The sequence below is a fragment of the Hypanus sabinus genome, chromosome 29 (genome assembly GCF_030144855.1).
Source record: "Hypanus sabinus isolate sHypSab1 chromosome 29, sHypSab1.hap1, whole genome shotgun sequence".
Lineage (NCBI taxonomy): Eukaryota > Metazoa > Chordata > Chondrichthyes > Myliobatiformes > Dasyatidae > Hypanus > Hypanus sabinus.
The window spans coordinates 42,040,990-42,058,238 of record NC_082734.1 but is presented as its reverse complement, the minus strand read 5'-3'; the positions used below and the strand labels follow the sequence as shown (position 1 = coordinate 42,058,238).

At 46.7% G+C, this 17,249-nt stretch overlaps 1 protein-coding gene across 1 annotated transcript in view; it reads right to left on the bottom strand.

Moving 5' to 3' along the window:
* Positions 1 to 1,543: 1,543 nt before the first annotated feature.
* The window catches only part of LOC132382818 (serine/threonine-protein kinase BRSK2-like), a 256,493-nt gene continuing 240,787 nt past the window's right edge, over positions 1,544 to 17,249 (bottom strand). Inside the window, exons 12-15 of the mRNA XM_059953272.1 lie at positions 13,867 to 13,990; positions 8,819 to 8,999; positions 7,224 to 7,313; positions 1,544 to 5,003 (exon numbers count right to left, since the gene is read on the bottom strand). Of these exons, the coding sequence (XP_059809255.1) occupies positions 4,819 to 5,003; positions 7,224 to 7,313; positions 8,819 to 8,999; positions 13,867 to 13,990 (580 nt within the window). The 3' untranslated portion in view covers positions 1,544 to 4,818. The remainder of the gene's footprint in view (positions 5,004 to 7,223; positions 7,314 to 8,818; positions 9,000 to 13,866; positions 13,991 to 17,249) is intronic.

Genomic DNA, 17,249 nt, shown 5'->3' with positions numbered 1-17,249 from the left:
CCTTGTATACTTCTAGCCCCTGTCAAGAAGGCTTTTTGGTTCTTTTACTGAGAAAGAAGCAGAGAACTTAACAGTTCCTATTCAGCACCATATTCCTCTGTCTGGCAGAATCGGTCCTCACCATCAGCAATGTCTCCTTTGGCTCTCACATTCTCTGGACTTGAATGGTAGCCATAGGCCCCAGCTATGCCAGCCTTTTCATTGGCTACACAGAGCAATCCATCTTCCAAGCCTTCCCTGGTAATGCTTCCCAGTTCTTCCTGTGCTACATTAGTGTTGCTTCACACAGCCATGTTGAACACACAAATTTCATCAACTTTGCCTCCAGCTTCCACACTACCCTTAAATTCGTTTGGTCCAGTTCTGACACTTCCCTCTCCTTTCTCAATCTCTCTGTATCCATCTCTTGGTGACAAACTGTTGACTGACATCTTGTATAAGCCTACCAATTCCCACCCTGTCTCCTGTAAAAATGCTATTCCCTTTTCTCAGTTCATTTTTGCTGCATCTGTTCCCAATATGTGGTTTTCCATTCCAGGACATCAGAGATATCCTCCTCCTTCAAAGAATAGGGTTTCCCTTTCTCCATCATTGATGCTGCCATCTCCCACATCTCCATTTTCCAAATGTCTGCACTCACCCCATTTTCCCACTGCCTTAACAGTGATAGAGTTCCTCTTGTCCTTACCTACCACCCCATCAGCCTCTACATCCAACACATTATCTCTGCAATCTCTCCCATCTTTAAGGGGATCCGAACACTAAACATACCTTTACCTCCCCCACCCTCTCTGCTTCCTGCAGGGATCTCTCCCTCTACAATTCTCCTGTCTATTTGCCCCTCCCCTCTAATCTCCCTTCTGGCACTTATCCCTGCAAGTGGCTGAGGTGCTACACCTGGCCATTCATCTCCTCCCTTGCCTCCACTCAGGGCCCCATCTGTCCTTCCCGGCAATACTTCACCAGTGCTCCCAATGTGCTCTTCTACATTGGTGAGACCCACCACTGTTTTGTCGAGCACCTCCACTCCATCCGCCAAAAGCAGACCTTCCCGGTGGCCAAATATTTTAATTCAGATTCTCATTCCTAATACTACCTTTGGGTCCACTTGTGCCACAGTGAGGTCACCCTCAGGGTGGAGGAACAACACCTTGTGTTCCTGCTGGGTAGCCGCCAACCTGATGGCATGAGCATTGAACTTCTCCTTCCAGTGAAAAAATGTCACTTCCCCTCCCCTCTTCTGTTTCCCATTCTGGCCTCTTGCCTCTTTTCATCTGCCTCTCACTTCTCTTGGTGCTCCTCTTCCTCCCCTTTCTCCTATGGTCCATTCTTCTCTCCTGTCCAGTCCCTTCCTGCCAGCCCTTTACTTTTCCTACTTCCTAGCTTCACCTAACACTTTCAGCTATCCTTCTTTCCCTCTCCCCTATCTTTTTATTCTGCCATCTTTCCCCCTCCTTTCCAGTCCTGAAAAAATGGGTCTTGGCCTGAAATATCAACTGTTTATTCATTTCTGTAGAAGCTGCCTGACCTGCTGAGTTCCTCCAGCAGTTTGTGTGTTACTGCTTTGCAAATTTATTTAAATTTGTGCAGTTTGAGATTTGCATATAATAAAATCATAAAGTTAGACTGGCAATTCTCGTATATGACTTTATTTGTTAATTTAATCTAGCCCACTAAATTCATATACAAATTTACAGGTTTGTTCAGTTGATGAAGTATTATATTGATGGAATCAAAGGAAAAAAATCACCGGTGGGTGGAGGAGAAATGCATTTAGCGCCCTGCTGCTTTTAAAATCATCTGGTGCAAACTATTAATTCTTTGAATGTTATGCTGTGTAATAATTTCTGAAACAAATGGCACAGCATATTCAGCTTTACTGCATATTATTAACTTACGCACGCACACATGCACACAGACATTGTGTACACACAGGTGTTCAACAGACAGAACTATAATCAGGAAGGGGTATTAAAAAAATACTGGTGGCAGATCCACATGGGGAGTATCAAAGCTTGGGTTTAATCTTCCCCTGTCATAAGTAAAACACATCACCTAACTCTGCCGTTTGTGGGGGGGTGGGTGAGCTTGCTGTGCAGTTTCTCTAATCCCCAGATACCTCAGTCAATGCAAAAGACAGAGGGACAGAATGAATGGCAGTGTGGAGTTGGGGAGGGGTAAGAAGCAACCCAAGGCAACCAGACAATCCACTTTGGGCCTAAAGGAAGTATGGACACAAGGCAGTGGTGGGAATGCAAGTAGGGATGGAGAGATGAGCTTCGATAGGCCAGGTAATCTTCCCTCAGGGATCCAGTTATGAGCTGTTACCTTAGCATTGGAGGATGAACTGATTGGCTTCCAACTGAAAGGACTGTGTTCCTTAGGAGGGCCAATTTTGGAGCTTCCCACAACAACCCACCCACTGGAAACCCTGGGGGATGGGGAAGACAGTAGTTCAGAGAAACCCATGGAATTTCAAAGCTGCCAAACGAGCTCTGCTTCCCTGGTCTGTTCCAACATTCTGAGAATTCAGCTAGAATGGGAAAGTATTCTGCATTTAAATTGCAAAATGTGGGTCTGACTGGGGAAAGTCCTCTTGGTTGCAATCCCAGTGACCTCCTGTCTCCCCCATCCCTCAATAAAGGCAAGGCAATAAAGGCTGAGGTTGTGGAGCAGGGGAATGAATTTGTGCTCTATATGCAGCTAATGTAACTCTCTTACAGCAAGTGAAATATGAGGTGTTGTACAACTTTCAACTGGTATGAACTTTCTCTCTATGGCTTTGTGTTCAATCAGCAAACTATACTTGGTATTGAACCAAAGGTTTCTTTCAAGATAATCTTTACCACAAGTTACAATGGTAACAGATTCTTTTGGTTGGGATGGATAAGGAAAAATTTCTTAACTCTGCAATCCACATAACTTGCAAATAGTTATGAAATATCAAAGTGTGCCAGGGTGTCTCAGCTCATCAAACCAGTGGCCATTTTATTAGGTGCACCTATACACCTGCTCATTAATGCAAATATCTAATCAGCTAATTGTGTGGTAGCAACTCAATGCACAAAAGCATGCAGGCATGGTCAAGAGATTCAGTTATTATTTAGACCAAACATCAGAATGAGGAAAAAATGTGATCAAATTGACTTTGACCATGGAATGATTGTTGGTGCCAGACAGGGTGGTTTGTGTATTTCAGAAACTGCTGATGATCTGGGATTTTCACACACAACAGTCTCTAGAGTTTACAGAGAATGGTGCAAAAAACAAAAACAGTCCAGTGAGCAGCAGTTCTGTGGGCAAAAATGCCTTGTTAATGAGTTGTCAGAGGAAAATGGCCAGACTGGTTCAAACTGACAGGAAGGCAACAGTAACTCAAATAACCACATGTTAGAACAGCGGTGTGCTACAGCAGCAGAAAACCACATCAGGTCCATTCCTTTACCTAATAAAGCAGCCACTGAGTGTATGTTGATGCTCTTGCTGTTATCTGAATGTCAACGTTTACTGTTTCCAGGGCCAGATACAGATAGACGTAGTCAGGAGTGACTATTTCTAGTTCCACGTGCCTGACTCATCATTAGTCCAAAATCATCATCTTCTCTCTATCGATGTTTCTCTTTTAGCAACTCTTTCAAAAATGTTGTTCTTTGAATATAGTGAAGAGGAAAATCGGTTGGAGTATAAAATATGGCAATTTTTAGCAGAAAAGCTAAACTTAAACCACTGTCTTTGGCCATGATCTTGTCTGTTCCTTTCTCTTATGTTGTGCACCCATGACTTCAAGGGAAAACTGTGTGTGTGTGAGAGAGAGAACCTTTTGGAAGCAGGTTATTGGAAAAAGTTGGACTAGTCCATCGTTCCACCAGCTTGTGGTTTGACGGGCTGCACCAGTCAGACTTTTCCAGCCCAGGCAGTTGGATTCTGCTCTTAAAATGTAAATCAGAGGTTAGCCTGGGTTTCCAGCCTGCCATCCAGAATTCAGAACTGCACTAATTGATTCTTAGTCAACTCTGCTTCCCTCGGGGCCAGTTTTAATAGGAAACTTCATCCAGAGCTGTGTCAGATGTATAGCAGAAAGTTTAAAACAATCCTTCTGGAAGTTAAACGACCATATCTGAAAGTGGGCTTCTCTACCTTTCCAAGGCAGGGAATGGAGGAGGTGGTTAACACTGGAGATGTCTCACACATTTTCAGAACAGCAGCTGTTTTATTTCCTTGCCCTTTTGAAGCCATTCGCTTTAACAGTTCAGTTGATGGTTTGTGCTTGCTTCATGGCCCCAGGTTCCTGTGCGTTACTATAGAAGCCTGCTGCTCTATGTCACGACAGGCAGGTATTTGCATAAAACAGGATTGGTCCCATCATTTTGCAGCGTTGCTAATGAACAGAAGCATTCTTGCCTTCCCTTTGACTCGTCCCAAGCCAGTTTGCTCCATTTGGCCGCAATGAGTTCGATGCACGGAGGGAAAGGATTTTGTAAATTTTGTGGCTAGATTTTGGGTGAGCAGATATCCCCCCTCATAACCCTGCTGGGAATACATGACCCTCAATCCCACATTATCCTGGCAAGGACACCAGTCCCATAATTTCCAGAAGCAGACTCAAATGTAATGGGTGGATCAACTCAGAATGCCTGGGTCCCATCCCTAAAGCAGTGGCCCATACAATCCTTAAATAATAAGATGAGATGGGACTATAGAGGTTGAATCCAGCTCCATTTCTCTTCTTGTTTAAAGATATTTACATCCTCAAAGACAACATGAGATGTCTCTTTTTTTCTCCCCCAAGAAAGTTTGTCAGATTTTTGCTACATCAGTTTACGGTTGACTTTGGGTGCCATTGGAAGATAAGAGCTTAGGTTTCTCCTTCAAGGATGACGAGTGCTTGGAATCTCCTCGCCTGAAGTGTTCCACAGACTCTGAATCATTCCATGCCCTGGGCATGCTCTGGGCTCCTCGGATCGGTGTCCCTGAAAGGTGGCTAAACTGCCCGTTTTTCTCATCTGTAAAGCCAGAGACAGAGAGAATAAAGAACAACAAATAATGTGCCAGGTGGAAAACTGTGCTGATGGAATTTGGGAAATGTCTAGTTAATATATACTTCACAGAAAATCCATGGAAAGAGAGTTATAGTCATACAACACGGAAGCTGGGCCTTCAGTCCATTGAGACGATGCTGTTCATAAAGCACCATATCTATACATAAGAGGTACAGTCATGGAGCACTCAGCACCAAAACAAGTTCTTCGGCCCATCTCGTCTGTGCCTAACTAATACTCTGCCTAGTCCCATTGTAGTGCCTCTGGACCATAGCAATGCACACTCCTCCCATCCACGTACCTGTCCAAATTTCTCTTAAACGTTGAAATCAAACCCGAGTCCATCGCCTCCACTGGCAGCTCGCTCTACACTTGCACCGCCCACTGAGCAAAGTTTTCCCTCATGGTCCCCTTTAAACATTTCACCTATGACCTCTAGTCATAGACTCACCCAACCTCAGTGGAAAAAGCCTCCTTATATTTACCATCTATACCCCGTATAATGTTGTATACATCTATGAAATCTCGCCTCAGTCTTCTGCACTCCAACAAATAAAATCCTAAGCTATTCAACCTTTTCATATAACTCAGGTCCTCAAGTCCTGGCAACATCCTTGTAAACTTCCTCTGTACTTTTCCAATCTTATTGATATTTTTCCTGTAGCTAGAACTGCACACAATACTCCAAATTTGGCTTCACCAATGCCTTACACAACTTCAACATAACATCCCAACTCTGCCCCTGGTTTCTCATTCCCTGCATGCCACCTTGGCTGAACAGAGGAGCACTTTCAGTAATAGACTAAGACAACTGCACTGCTCCAATGAGTGCTGTATGAGGACATTCTTACCCTTGGCCATCAGGCTCTATAATGAGTCAACCTATAGCCGGGGAAGTGATCTTGTAATCTTTGATTCGTACAGCTTATTTTTAAGGTAACTTATTTTTTATTCTTTCTTACTTCTCTTCTAATATTTGTGTATCTCTGCACTTATAATGCTACTGTGACACTGTAATTTCTTTTGGGATCAATAAAGTATCTAGCTATCTGTCTAACTCCTGTACTTGATGTATAAAGCCAATGTACCAAAAGCTTTCTTTACCACCCCATCTACCTGTGATGCCACTTTCAAGGAATTAGGGATCTGTATTCCCTCTGTTCTACTGCGCTGACCTGCTCTGCGCTCTCAAAGTGCATCACCTCAATTTGTCTGCATTAAGTTCAACCTGCCATTCTTCAGCCTGTTTTCAAGCTGGTCCAGATCAGACTGCAAGTTTCGATAGCCTTCCTACACCCATGAAGTTCAAAGTAAATTTATTACTAAAATATGTATCTGTCACTATATATTACATTGAGAGATACAATAGTTCTGAAAGAACACAGACTGACAATCAATGTGCAAAAGAAGACAAATGGTGCAAATAATAAAAAATGACACCCAACCTTGGTGTCATCCACGAATTTTCAGATCCACTTTACCACGTTATCATTCATATCATTAATATATATCACAAACAACAATGGACCCACTGTGACACTCCACTAGTCACAGGCATTCATCTACTAGCACTCCCTGGTTTACCCCGCTAAGCCACAATTTACTACCTCATTCTGGAATGCCAAGTGACAGAACCTTCTGGACCAGCCTCCCACGCAGGACGTTATCAAAGACTTTGCTAAAATCCACATAAACAATTTCCACTGGCTATTCTTCATCAGCTTTCTTGGTAACCGTAAGAACATGGAATGTAGAAGCAGAATGAGGCCATTCAGATTTAGGGGAGTCTGCTCTGCCATTCCATCGTCCCTCTCAACCCCATGCTTTGCCTTTTCCACGTCACCTTTGACCCACTTCCTAATTAAGAAGAAGCTCCACTTTAAATATACCCAATAACCTGGCCTCCACAGCCATTTATGACAATGAATTCCGCAGATTTACCACCCTCTGGCTGAAGAAATTCCTCCTCATCTCTGTTCTAAATGAACGTCCTTCTATTCTGAGGCTGTGCCTTTTTGTCCCACTTTGTCCCTATTATTACCTCTCCAGCATCATATTGCAGTGGTCTGATATTCACTCTCACCTCTCCTCAAAAACCTCTATAAGATTGGTCTGCAGTCTCACCACCATGCAAACAGCCAAGAGCAATTGTATCATACAGGGTGAGCAGAGTTGACCACATACCTGCAAGTGCTTGAACCAAAGGCTGGTCATGAGCACTTAACAACTGTGCTTGAATAGTTTCCACAACTCTCTTAAACCTGCGGCTGGGCCCTGAGAAATACAAAGAATTTGTTAACATCGAAGCCGTCGCATTCACAGGTTCTCTGAAACAGCCGCGAGTTCAGATCCCGCTGTAGCAGGTTGGTGGGCTCAAGCTAATAACTTGTCCGACTTCCAGTAAAATTTAATTAATTACAGAGGTCTACCAGTATGCTGCCTGGATTGGAGGGCATGTCTTATGAAGATTACTTCTCTTTGGAGCGAAGGAGGATGAGAGGAGACTTGACAGAGGTGTACAAGAGTTAAAAAGGCATAGATTGAGTGATAGCCTGAAACATTTTCCTAGGGTTGAAATGGCTAATATAAGGGGCATAACTTTAAGGCATTGGGAGGAAAGTACAGGGGGAGACGTCAGAGGTAACACAGAGAGTGGTGGAAGAGTGAACGCACTGCCAAGGCTGGTGGTAGAGGCAGATACTTTAGGAACATATAAGAGATCCTTAGATAGGCACATCGATAATAGAAAAATGGAGGGCTATGTGAGAGGGAAGGGTTAGATTGATCTTAGAGGAGGTTAAAAGGTTGGCACAACAACGTGGGCCAGTCTGTACCGTGCTGTAATAATGTTCTATGTTCTAAATTAATCTTAATTTTACGATGGTGCATAGTAACGGGCCCTTCCAGCCCGTGCCCCCCATTTTCACCACGTGACCAACTAACCTACTGAACCGTACATCTTTGGAATGTAGCAGGAACCCGGAGCAGCTGATTCTCCAAAGACCCCACACGGTCACCGGCAGAGTGCAAGAGCATCGATGGTAACCGTTGACCTTTCTGGCATTGGACCGAACCCAAGTCTGTCAAGTCTGTGTGGAACTTGGATTGCAAACGAAACTCATAGACAGGCATCTCTCACTCCACGTAACTGGAAGGGGAGTAGTTATACCAGCAGGGCCTTTTAACAGACCAAGCTATCTCATGAGGGGTGATGCGACTGACGATGACAGTTCTGAAACCCGTGTGGGAGAGTTTTTAAAGTGGAAAAGCACTGGGACAGTTCCAGCCTCTCAACCTCGGAAGTTCACGTCCATCGGTATGAGAAGTTGTACAACTGGTTGCAGCGGATGACCGTGACCTCTTTTGTCCCTTCACTCTCGACAGAGCATTGCAGAACAACCTTCCTGGCTGTTATTGTTGATCCCGTCCATCCGGTCTGCTGGAGCTGGCTTCACGCGTCCCTGTCTCACCGGGTATGAGGCCTGCTGCCTGGTGAAGTGCTGTACCGGGGTGTGGGCGATGTTGCATGCAATGAGCTACTTGATAATACAGCTGAGAGCTGAGTGTCCAGTGGGGACCAAAGGTGAGGAAGCTGCCCCACGACCAGAGGTGCTGGACATGTCATGCATATAATATCTAGGGTGTACGAGGTGGGGGCGAGGTTGTACCACTGGCAAAGGGGATTCCTTTATCCATATAAAGGTTATGGAAGGATTAAAACTCCTTGAGATTCCCAGTAAATCCCAGGAGTTGCAGACTTTTCCGTAATTGTTTCTCACCTGACATTAATGTAAAAGTGACGGAATAAATCCCATTTTCTTTCTGTGCCTCAGTTCCTTCTGCATATGTGATGTCCACCTGGAACTTAACCGGTTTCTGGAAGACAGTTGGGCCTCCTACTGATTTGTACTCAGCACGGAAGCTGGTTTGTGAAATAACACTGTGACTCAAACTGGGAATCTAGAGAAAACAGAGGTTATTAGGAAGTGAATTCTTGTCATCCTCCTAATTCCCAACCTCTCCCCACCTCCAAGCATCCCAATAGGAATGAGCCTCTCATGCTGTAACAGTCCTTCCCTCCGATTGGAAAGTGCTCATTTGCCATGTGAAGCCTATCAGGAAAGGCTAGATTGTCCTGCCCCACCCTGTGGGGCAAGCCCTGGGTAGGCCAGAGACCAGACGTCTGCAAGTCTGGGCCAGGGACTGGAGACTGGGGGCCCAAAGTCCAGGGCCGAGGACTGGTGGTCCAGAGATGGCCGATCCTGGGGTTGGAGGCCCATCTGTGCGAGTGGGTGGGAGGGAAATGGATTTGCTTTGCTGCTTTTGCTGTTTGTATGTTGGCTGTGTGATGTTCTGCTGAATATGGTGGGAGCTAGAACGTGCGGCAACACTTGGGGGCCGACTCTTAGCTTGTGTGTGCTTCGATGTCCATGTGATTAATAAATAAAATATTTATTCATTGCCCAGAAAGTGCTTTTGGACACCCTAATTTCAATGCACCCCTCTCCTACAACACACAGGGATGGCAGACAGATGAGTGTTCTGTCCGAGCTGGCTGCCTTCCTCTCTCTGGGTGTTATTAAAGAAGGAGCAGGCGCTATACAAGGGGAATTCCCAGTACAGGGTGTTGTCACAGGGGCTCAAGTTGTCTTCTGGACAAGGATCAGGGTGTTGTAATTTGAAGTTATTGACTATCACTGAATTGACCTCCTTCAGGAAAGGACAAACAGGAACAAGGAGGCCTGGACAGGTGCTGTTTTGATTTCCCAGTGGAAATGGGGCAACACCCAGGGTTTCAACCTGAACCATCAGACATTCCTTCCCTTACACAGATGCTGCCTGACCCACTGAGTTCCTCCAGCAGGTTGGTTGTTACAGCACGCTGCCCTGCTCCCTTTCTCTGTGAACTCTGTGAAACACCCCCGACCCTTCTGCTTGTAATAGACAATAGACAATAGGTGCAGAAGTAGACCATTTGGCCCCTGGAGCCTACACCGCCATTTTGAGATCATGGCTGATCAACTACTGTCAATACCCGGTTCCTGCCTTGTCCCCATATCCCTTGATTCCCCTATCCATAAGATACTTATCTAGCTCCTTCTTGAAAGCATCCAGAGAATTGGCCTCCACTACCTTCCGAGGCAGTGCACTCCAGACCCCCACAACTCTCTGGGAGACGAAGTTTTTCCTTAACTCTGTCCTAAATGACCTACCCCTTATTCTCAAATCATGCCCTCTGGTACTAGACTCTCCCAGCATTGGAACATATTTCCTGCCTCTATCTTGTCCAATCCCTTAATAATCTTATATGTTTCAATCAGATCCCCTCTCAATCTCCTTAATTCCAGCGTGTACAAGCCCAGTCTCTCTAACCTCTCTGTGTAAGACAGTCCAGACATCCCAGGAATTAACCTCGTGAATCTATGCTGCACTTCCTCTACAGCCAGAATGTCCTTCCTAAACCCTGGAGACCAAAACTGTACACAATACTCCAGGTGTGGTCTCACCAGGGCTCTGTACAAATGCAAAAGGACATCCTTGCTCTTGTAGTCAATTCCCCTTGTAATAAAGGCCAACATTCCATTAGCCTTCTCCACTGACTGCTGCACTTGCTCATTCACCTTCAGTGACTGATGAACAAGGACTCCTAGATATCTTTGTATTTCTCCCTTACCTAACTCTACACCGTTCAGATAATAATCTGCCTTCCTGTTCTTACTCCCAAAGTGGATAACCTCACACTTATTCACATTAAACGTCATCTGCCAAGTATCTGCCCACTCACCCAGCCTATCCAAGTCACTCTGAATTCTCCTAACATCCTCATCACATGTCACACTGCCACCCAGCTTAGTATCATCAGCAAACTTGCTGATGTTATTCTCAATGCCTTCATCTAAATCGTTGATGTAAATCGTAAACAACTGTGGTCCCAATACCGAGCCCTGTGGCACCCCACTAGTCACCACCTGCCATTCTGAGAAACACCCATTCACCACTACCCTTTGCTTTCTATCTGCCAACCAGTTTTCTATCCATGTCAATGTCTTCCCCCCGATGCCCTGAGCTTTGATTTTACCCACCAATCTCCTATGTGGGACCTTATCAAATGCCTTCTGAAAATCGAGATACACTACATCCACTGGATCTCCCCCGTCTAACTTCCTGGTTACATCCTCGAAAAACTCCAACAGATTAGTCAAGCATGATTTACCTTTGGTAAATCCATGCTGGCTTGGCCCAATCCTATCACTGCTATCTAGATATGCCACTATTTCATCCTTAATAATGGACTCTAGCATCTTCCCCACCACCGATGTCAGGCTGACAGGTCGATAGTTCTCTGTTTTCTCCCTCCCTCCTTTCTTAAAAAGTGGGATAACATTAGCCATTCTCCAATCCTCAGGAACTGATCCTGAATCTAAGGAACATTGGAAAATGATTACCAATGCATCCGCAATTTCCAGGGCCACCTCCTTTAGTACCCTAGGATGCAGACCATCTGGACCTGGGGATTTGTCAGCCTTCAGTCCCATCAGTCTACTCATCACCGTTTCCTTCCTAATGTCAATCTGTTTCATTTCCTCTGTTACCCTATGCCCTTGGCCCATCCATACATCTGGGAGATTGGTTGTGTCTTCCTTAGTGAAAACAGCTCTAAAATACTCATTAAATTCTTCTGCCATTTCTCTGTTTCCCATAACAATTTCACCCAATTCATTCTTCAAGGGCCCAACTTTGTTCTTAACTATCTTCTTTCTCTGCTAATTAAATTTGCTGATGAACTTGGCCTTTTCTCCTTGGAGTGTTGGAGGATGAGAGGTGACCTGATAGAGGTGTATAAGATGATGAGAGGCATTGATCATGTGGATAGTCAGAGGCTTTTTCCCAGGGCTGAAATGGCTAGCACAAGAGGACACAGCTTTAAGGTGCTAGGGAGTAGGTACAGAGGAAATGTCAGGGATATGTTTTTTACAGAGAGTGGTGAGTGTGTGGAATGGGCTGCCAGTATAGTGGTGGAGGCAGATATGATAGGGTCTTTTAAGAGACTCCTGGATAAGTACATGGAGCTTAGAAAAATTGAGAGCTATGGGTAACTATTGGTAATTTCTAAAGTAAGTACATGTTCGGCACAGCAATGTGGCCTGAAGGGCCTGTATTGTGCTGTAGGATTTCTATGTTCCACTACACTGATTGGCCTAATCTCGAACAATAATGAGGTAGTCTACAAGGAAGAAGTTATCTCTCGGACACAGAAAACAACCTGTCCCACAATATCGCAAAAACAAAGGAGCTGGTTGTGGAATGGAGATGGCCTGACCCCGATTGATATTAATGGATCTGGGTTGAGGGGGTGAACAGCTTTAGGTTCCTCGGCAGCCACATCACCGAAAAGCTCACGTGGTCCGTACACACTAGCGGTCTGGTGTAAAAGGCACAACAGTGCCTCTTTGATCTCAGATGGTTGTGTAAGTTTGGTATGGGCCCCCAAATTCTAAGAGCTTTCTACAGGGGCACAATTGACAGCATCCTGACTGGCTGCATCACTGCCTGGTATGGGAACTGTACCTTCCTTAATCGCTGGACTCTGCAGAGAGTGGTGCGGACAGCCCAGAGCATCTGTAGTTGTGAACTTCCCATGATTCAGGACGTTTACAAAGGCAGGTGTGAAGGATCACTGGGGACCTGAGTCACAACAACCACAATCTATTTCAGCTGCTACCATCCGGGAAACGGTACCACAGCATAAAAGCCAGGCCAGGCTCCAGGACAGCTTCTTCCACTGGGCCATCAGACTGATGAACTCACAATTTGAGTGTATTTCTATGTTACATTGACTGTTCTATTTACTATAAATTATTATGATTGCACACTGCGCATTTAGATGGAGACGTAACGTAAAGACTTTTACTCCTTGTGTATGTGAAGAATGTCAGAAATAAAGTCAATTCAATTCAATTCAATTTTATTTTATCACCGTCAGAAATCAGTGAGGGTTGTGAATTCCACCTGTTCCTGACCCGCTGAAGATATAGCACAAGGGAGGAGCAGCTCTCTAAAATCAGATGGGTATCTCTACGTGATCTTTAATCTTTTTAAAATCAAAATAACCATTATTCTTAATAAAAAATATTGACAAGAATAAACTGCAATGTCTTTTTAAAAGGCAAACACGAGGAAATCTGCAGATGCTGGAAATTCAAGCATCACACACAAAATGCTGGTGGAACGCAGCAGGCCAGGCAGCATCTATAGGGAGAAGCGTCTGGTCCTGACGAAGGGTCTCAGCCCGAAATGTCGACAGCGCTTCTCCCTGCAGATGCTGCCTGGCCTGCTGCGTTCCACCAGCATTTTGTGTGTGTTGCAATGTCTTTTCATTTATTTGACATTCATAGTGAATGCTTTCAGTGCTTTCTCATCAATCGATTGCTGCCACTGATGTGGGTGGCATGCCACTGCAGAAAAGGGGCTTCCCCACCCAACCCGGCCCCTCCCCGTCTGGTAGCAGGAGACTGTGGTCCTTCCCCACCAAGCCCTGTGGTGGCTGCACAAAGCTTCAGTGTGGCCCTCAGCACGTACTCCTGCAGCCAGCCAGCAGCTCTCCCCTGCGTCCGCGATCATTCCTTCACCTCTTGTAATGTGCATGCTATTTCAAGTTGGAGGGAGGTCAAGAGAAAGAGATTTAAATATTTCCTCCTCCTCCCTCAAAGACAAGGGGGCGCTAGTTGAGATCTGCTATGGCAGCTCAGATGTGGGGCTCTCTCTGATGGAGAGAGGGCAGATGTATTTAAGCCTCTTTGGGGAGAAGGAATAAGTGGGATCTCACCGAGAGGAAGGCGTGAACAATGTCTGCTTTGATGGAGCTCAGAGGTTTGTCCCTGATGACGACAAATATTTGTTCCTCTTTGTCCAAGTTAATGAAGTTTCCAAACCATGATTTCTTGGCAAGTCTGCAAGATAAAGGAAACAAACATTATTCAGTGAGTACAGGAGCAAGCAGCAGATCGGTGTCGAGTGTTTGATGGGAGCTTTACCCTGTACTGTCTCATCTGGACCAGCATTGATCTGGCATACAGCAAAGTGATCTCTATAATCTCCCACTGCAGCATGGCACAGATGCATTGAGAAAAGCCTGCATCATCACTGTCCCCTCAAACACTCCCAGAACAGCAACAGGAGGGGTAAGTTACAGAATAAAACCCTGTCTATACCATCCCCTCAAACACTCCCAGAACAGGAACAGGAGGGTTAAGTTACAGAATAAAACCCTGTCTATACCATCCTCTCATACACTCCCAGGGTAGGGACAGGAGGGGTTAGTTACAGAGTAAACCTCGTTCTACACTGTCCCTCAAACACTCCCAGGGTAGGGACAGGAGGGGTTAGTTACAGAGTAAACCTCGTTCTATACCATCCCCTCAAACACTCCCAGAGCAGGAACAGGAGGGGTTAGTTACAGAGTAAACCTCGTTCTATACCGTCCCCTTAAACACTCCCAGGGTAGGGACAGGAGGGGTTAGTTACAGAGTAAACCTCATTCTATACCATCCCCTCAAACACTCCCAGGGTAGGGACAGGAGGGGTTAGTTACAGAGTAAACCTCGTTCTACACTGTCCCCTCAAACACTCCCAGGGTAGGGACAGGAGGGGTTAGTTACAGAGTAAACCTCGTTCTACACCGTCCCCTCAAACACTCCCAGAGCAGGAACAGGAGGGGTTAGTTACAGAGTAAACCTCGTTCTACACTGTCCCCTCAAACACTCCCAGAGCAGGAACAGGAGGGGTTAGATACAGAGTAAACCTCTCTCCATAGCCAAGGCAGGATATGATACTGGTAAAACTCTCTCATGCTCCACTGCCAAGCATTCCTTTAAGTTTTGTTTTCTTTCGGACAGAGAAGAAGGCCATTGAGCCCATTGAGTTAACGCCCATCCCACTCCCTCCTTTTTCTCACACGCCCATTCTGCTATCTCTGAGACCATTTACACTGGCCAGCACATGATTAGGATAGGGGAGCATCCCGAGAGAGAGCGTTCCTCAGATGCCCCAGGCAGCTGGGTGTCCCAGGATGGATCAACCGATGTGGGAGGTCTCCTCACTGACTTCAAGGGCAGATTAGCTCCACACGACCTAATGTGAAGAATGTCCCCTGTGCATCATAAGACCATTAGTCTCAGGAGCAAAATTAGGCTATTCAGCCCATCCTTCCTTTCTTTCAGAGAACAATCTGCTCGCGGGACTCAGCCAGTGCAAGGAAAATAGACAATCATCGTTTATGAGACATAAAGAACAGAATTTGACCATTTGTCCCATCGAATCTGCTCCACCATTTCATCATGGCTGACATCATCTCTCCTAACCCCATTTGTCTGCCTTTTCCCGTACCCTTTGACGACACACTGATTAATCAAGAACCTATTAAGTTCTGCTTTAAATATAACCAATGACTTGCCCTCCATAACTGTCTGTGGCAATGAATTCCACAGATTCACCACCGCTGGTACCAAGTGACCGTGCAGGCGAAGAGGCAGTGAGGGAGTCAATGTGGAGCTGGGCCCAGGAAGAGGCAGTGAGGGAGTCAATGGGGCAAGGGGCACTGTCAATGTGGAGCTGGGCCCAGGAAGAGGCAGTGAGGGAGTCAAGGGGGCAAGGGGTACAGTAAATGTGGAGCTGAGCCCAGGAAGAGGCAGTGAGGGAGTCAATGGGGCAAGGGGCACTGTCAATGTGGAGCTGGGCCCAGGAAGAGGCAGTGAGGGAGTCAATGGGGCAAGAGGTACTGTCAATGTGGAGCTGGGCCCAGGAAGAAGCAGTGAGGGAGTCAATGTGGAGCTGGGCCCAGGAAGAGGCAGTGAGGGAGTCAATGGGGCAAGGGGTACTGTAAATGTGGAGCTGGGCCCAGGAAGAGGCAGTCAGGGAGTCAAGGGGGCAAGGGGTACTGTCAATGTGGAGCTGGGCCCAGGAAGAGGCAGTGAGGGAGTCAAGGGGGCAAGGGGTACTGTAAATGTGGAGCTGGGCCCAGGAAGAGGCAGTGAGGGAGTCAATGGGGCAAGGGGTACTGTCAATGTGGAGCTGGGCCCAGGAAGAGGCAGTGAGGGAGTCAATGGGGCAAGGGGCACTGTCAATGTCGAGCTGGGCCCAGGAAGAGGCAGTGAGGGAGTCAATGTGGAGCTGAGCCCAGGAAGAGGCAGTCAGGGAGTCAAGGGGGCAAGGGGTACTGTCAATGTGGAGCTGGGCCCAGGAAGAGGCAGTGAGGGAGTCAAGGGGGCAAGGGGTACTGTAAATGTGGAGCTGGGCCCAGGAAGAGGCAGTGAGGGAGTCAAGGGGGCAAGGGGTACTGTAAATGTGGAGCTGGGCCTAGGAAGAGGCAGTGAGGGAGTCAATGGGGCAAGGGGTACTGTCAATGTGGAGCTGGGCCCAGGAAGAGGCAGTCAGGGAGTCAAGGGGGCAAGGGGTACTGTCAATGTGGAGCTGGGCCCAGGAAGAGGCAGTGAGGGAGTCAAGGGGGCAAGGGGTACTGTAAATGTGGAGCTGGGCCCACGAAGAGGCAGTGAGGGAGTCAAGGGGGCAAGGGGTACTGTAAATGTGGAGCTGGGCCCAGGAAGAGGCAGTGAGGGAGTCATTGGGGCAAGGGGTACTGTCAATGTGGAGCTGGGCCCAGGAAGAGGCAGTGAGGGAGTCAATGGGGCAAGGGGTACTGTCAATGTGGAGCTGGGCCCAGGAAGAGGCAGTGAGGGAGTCAAGGGGGCAAGGGGCACTGTCAATGTCGAGCTGGGCCCAGGAAGAGGCAGTGAGGGAGTCAATGTGGAGCTGAGCCCAGGAAGAGGCAGTGAGGGAATCAAGGGGGCAAGGGGTACTGTCAATGTGGAGCTGGGCCCAGGAAGAGGCAGTGAGGGAGTCAAGGGGGCAAGGGGTACTGTAAATGTGGAGCTGGGCCCAGGAAGAGGCAGTGAGGGAGTCAAGGGGGCAAGGGGTACTGTAAATGTGGAGCTGGGCCCAGGAAGAGGCAGTGAGGGAGTCAAGGGGGCAAGGGGCACTGTCAATGTGGAGCTGGGCCTAGGAAGGTAAATACAACGTTAGCATTAATTTCGAGAGGACAGAATATAAAAATCAGGATGTAATGGTGAGGCTTTATAAGGCATTGGTCAGACTGTGAGCAGTTTTGGTCCTGATCTCTTAGAAAGGATGCACTGGCATTGAAGGGAAGCCAAA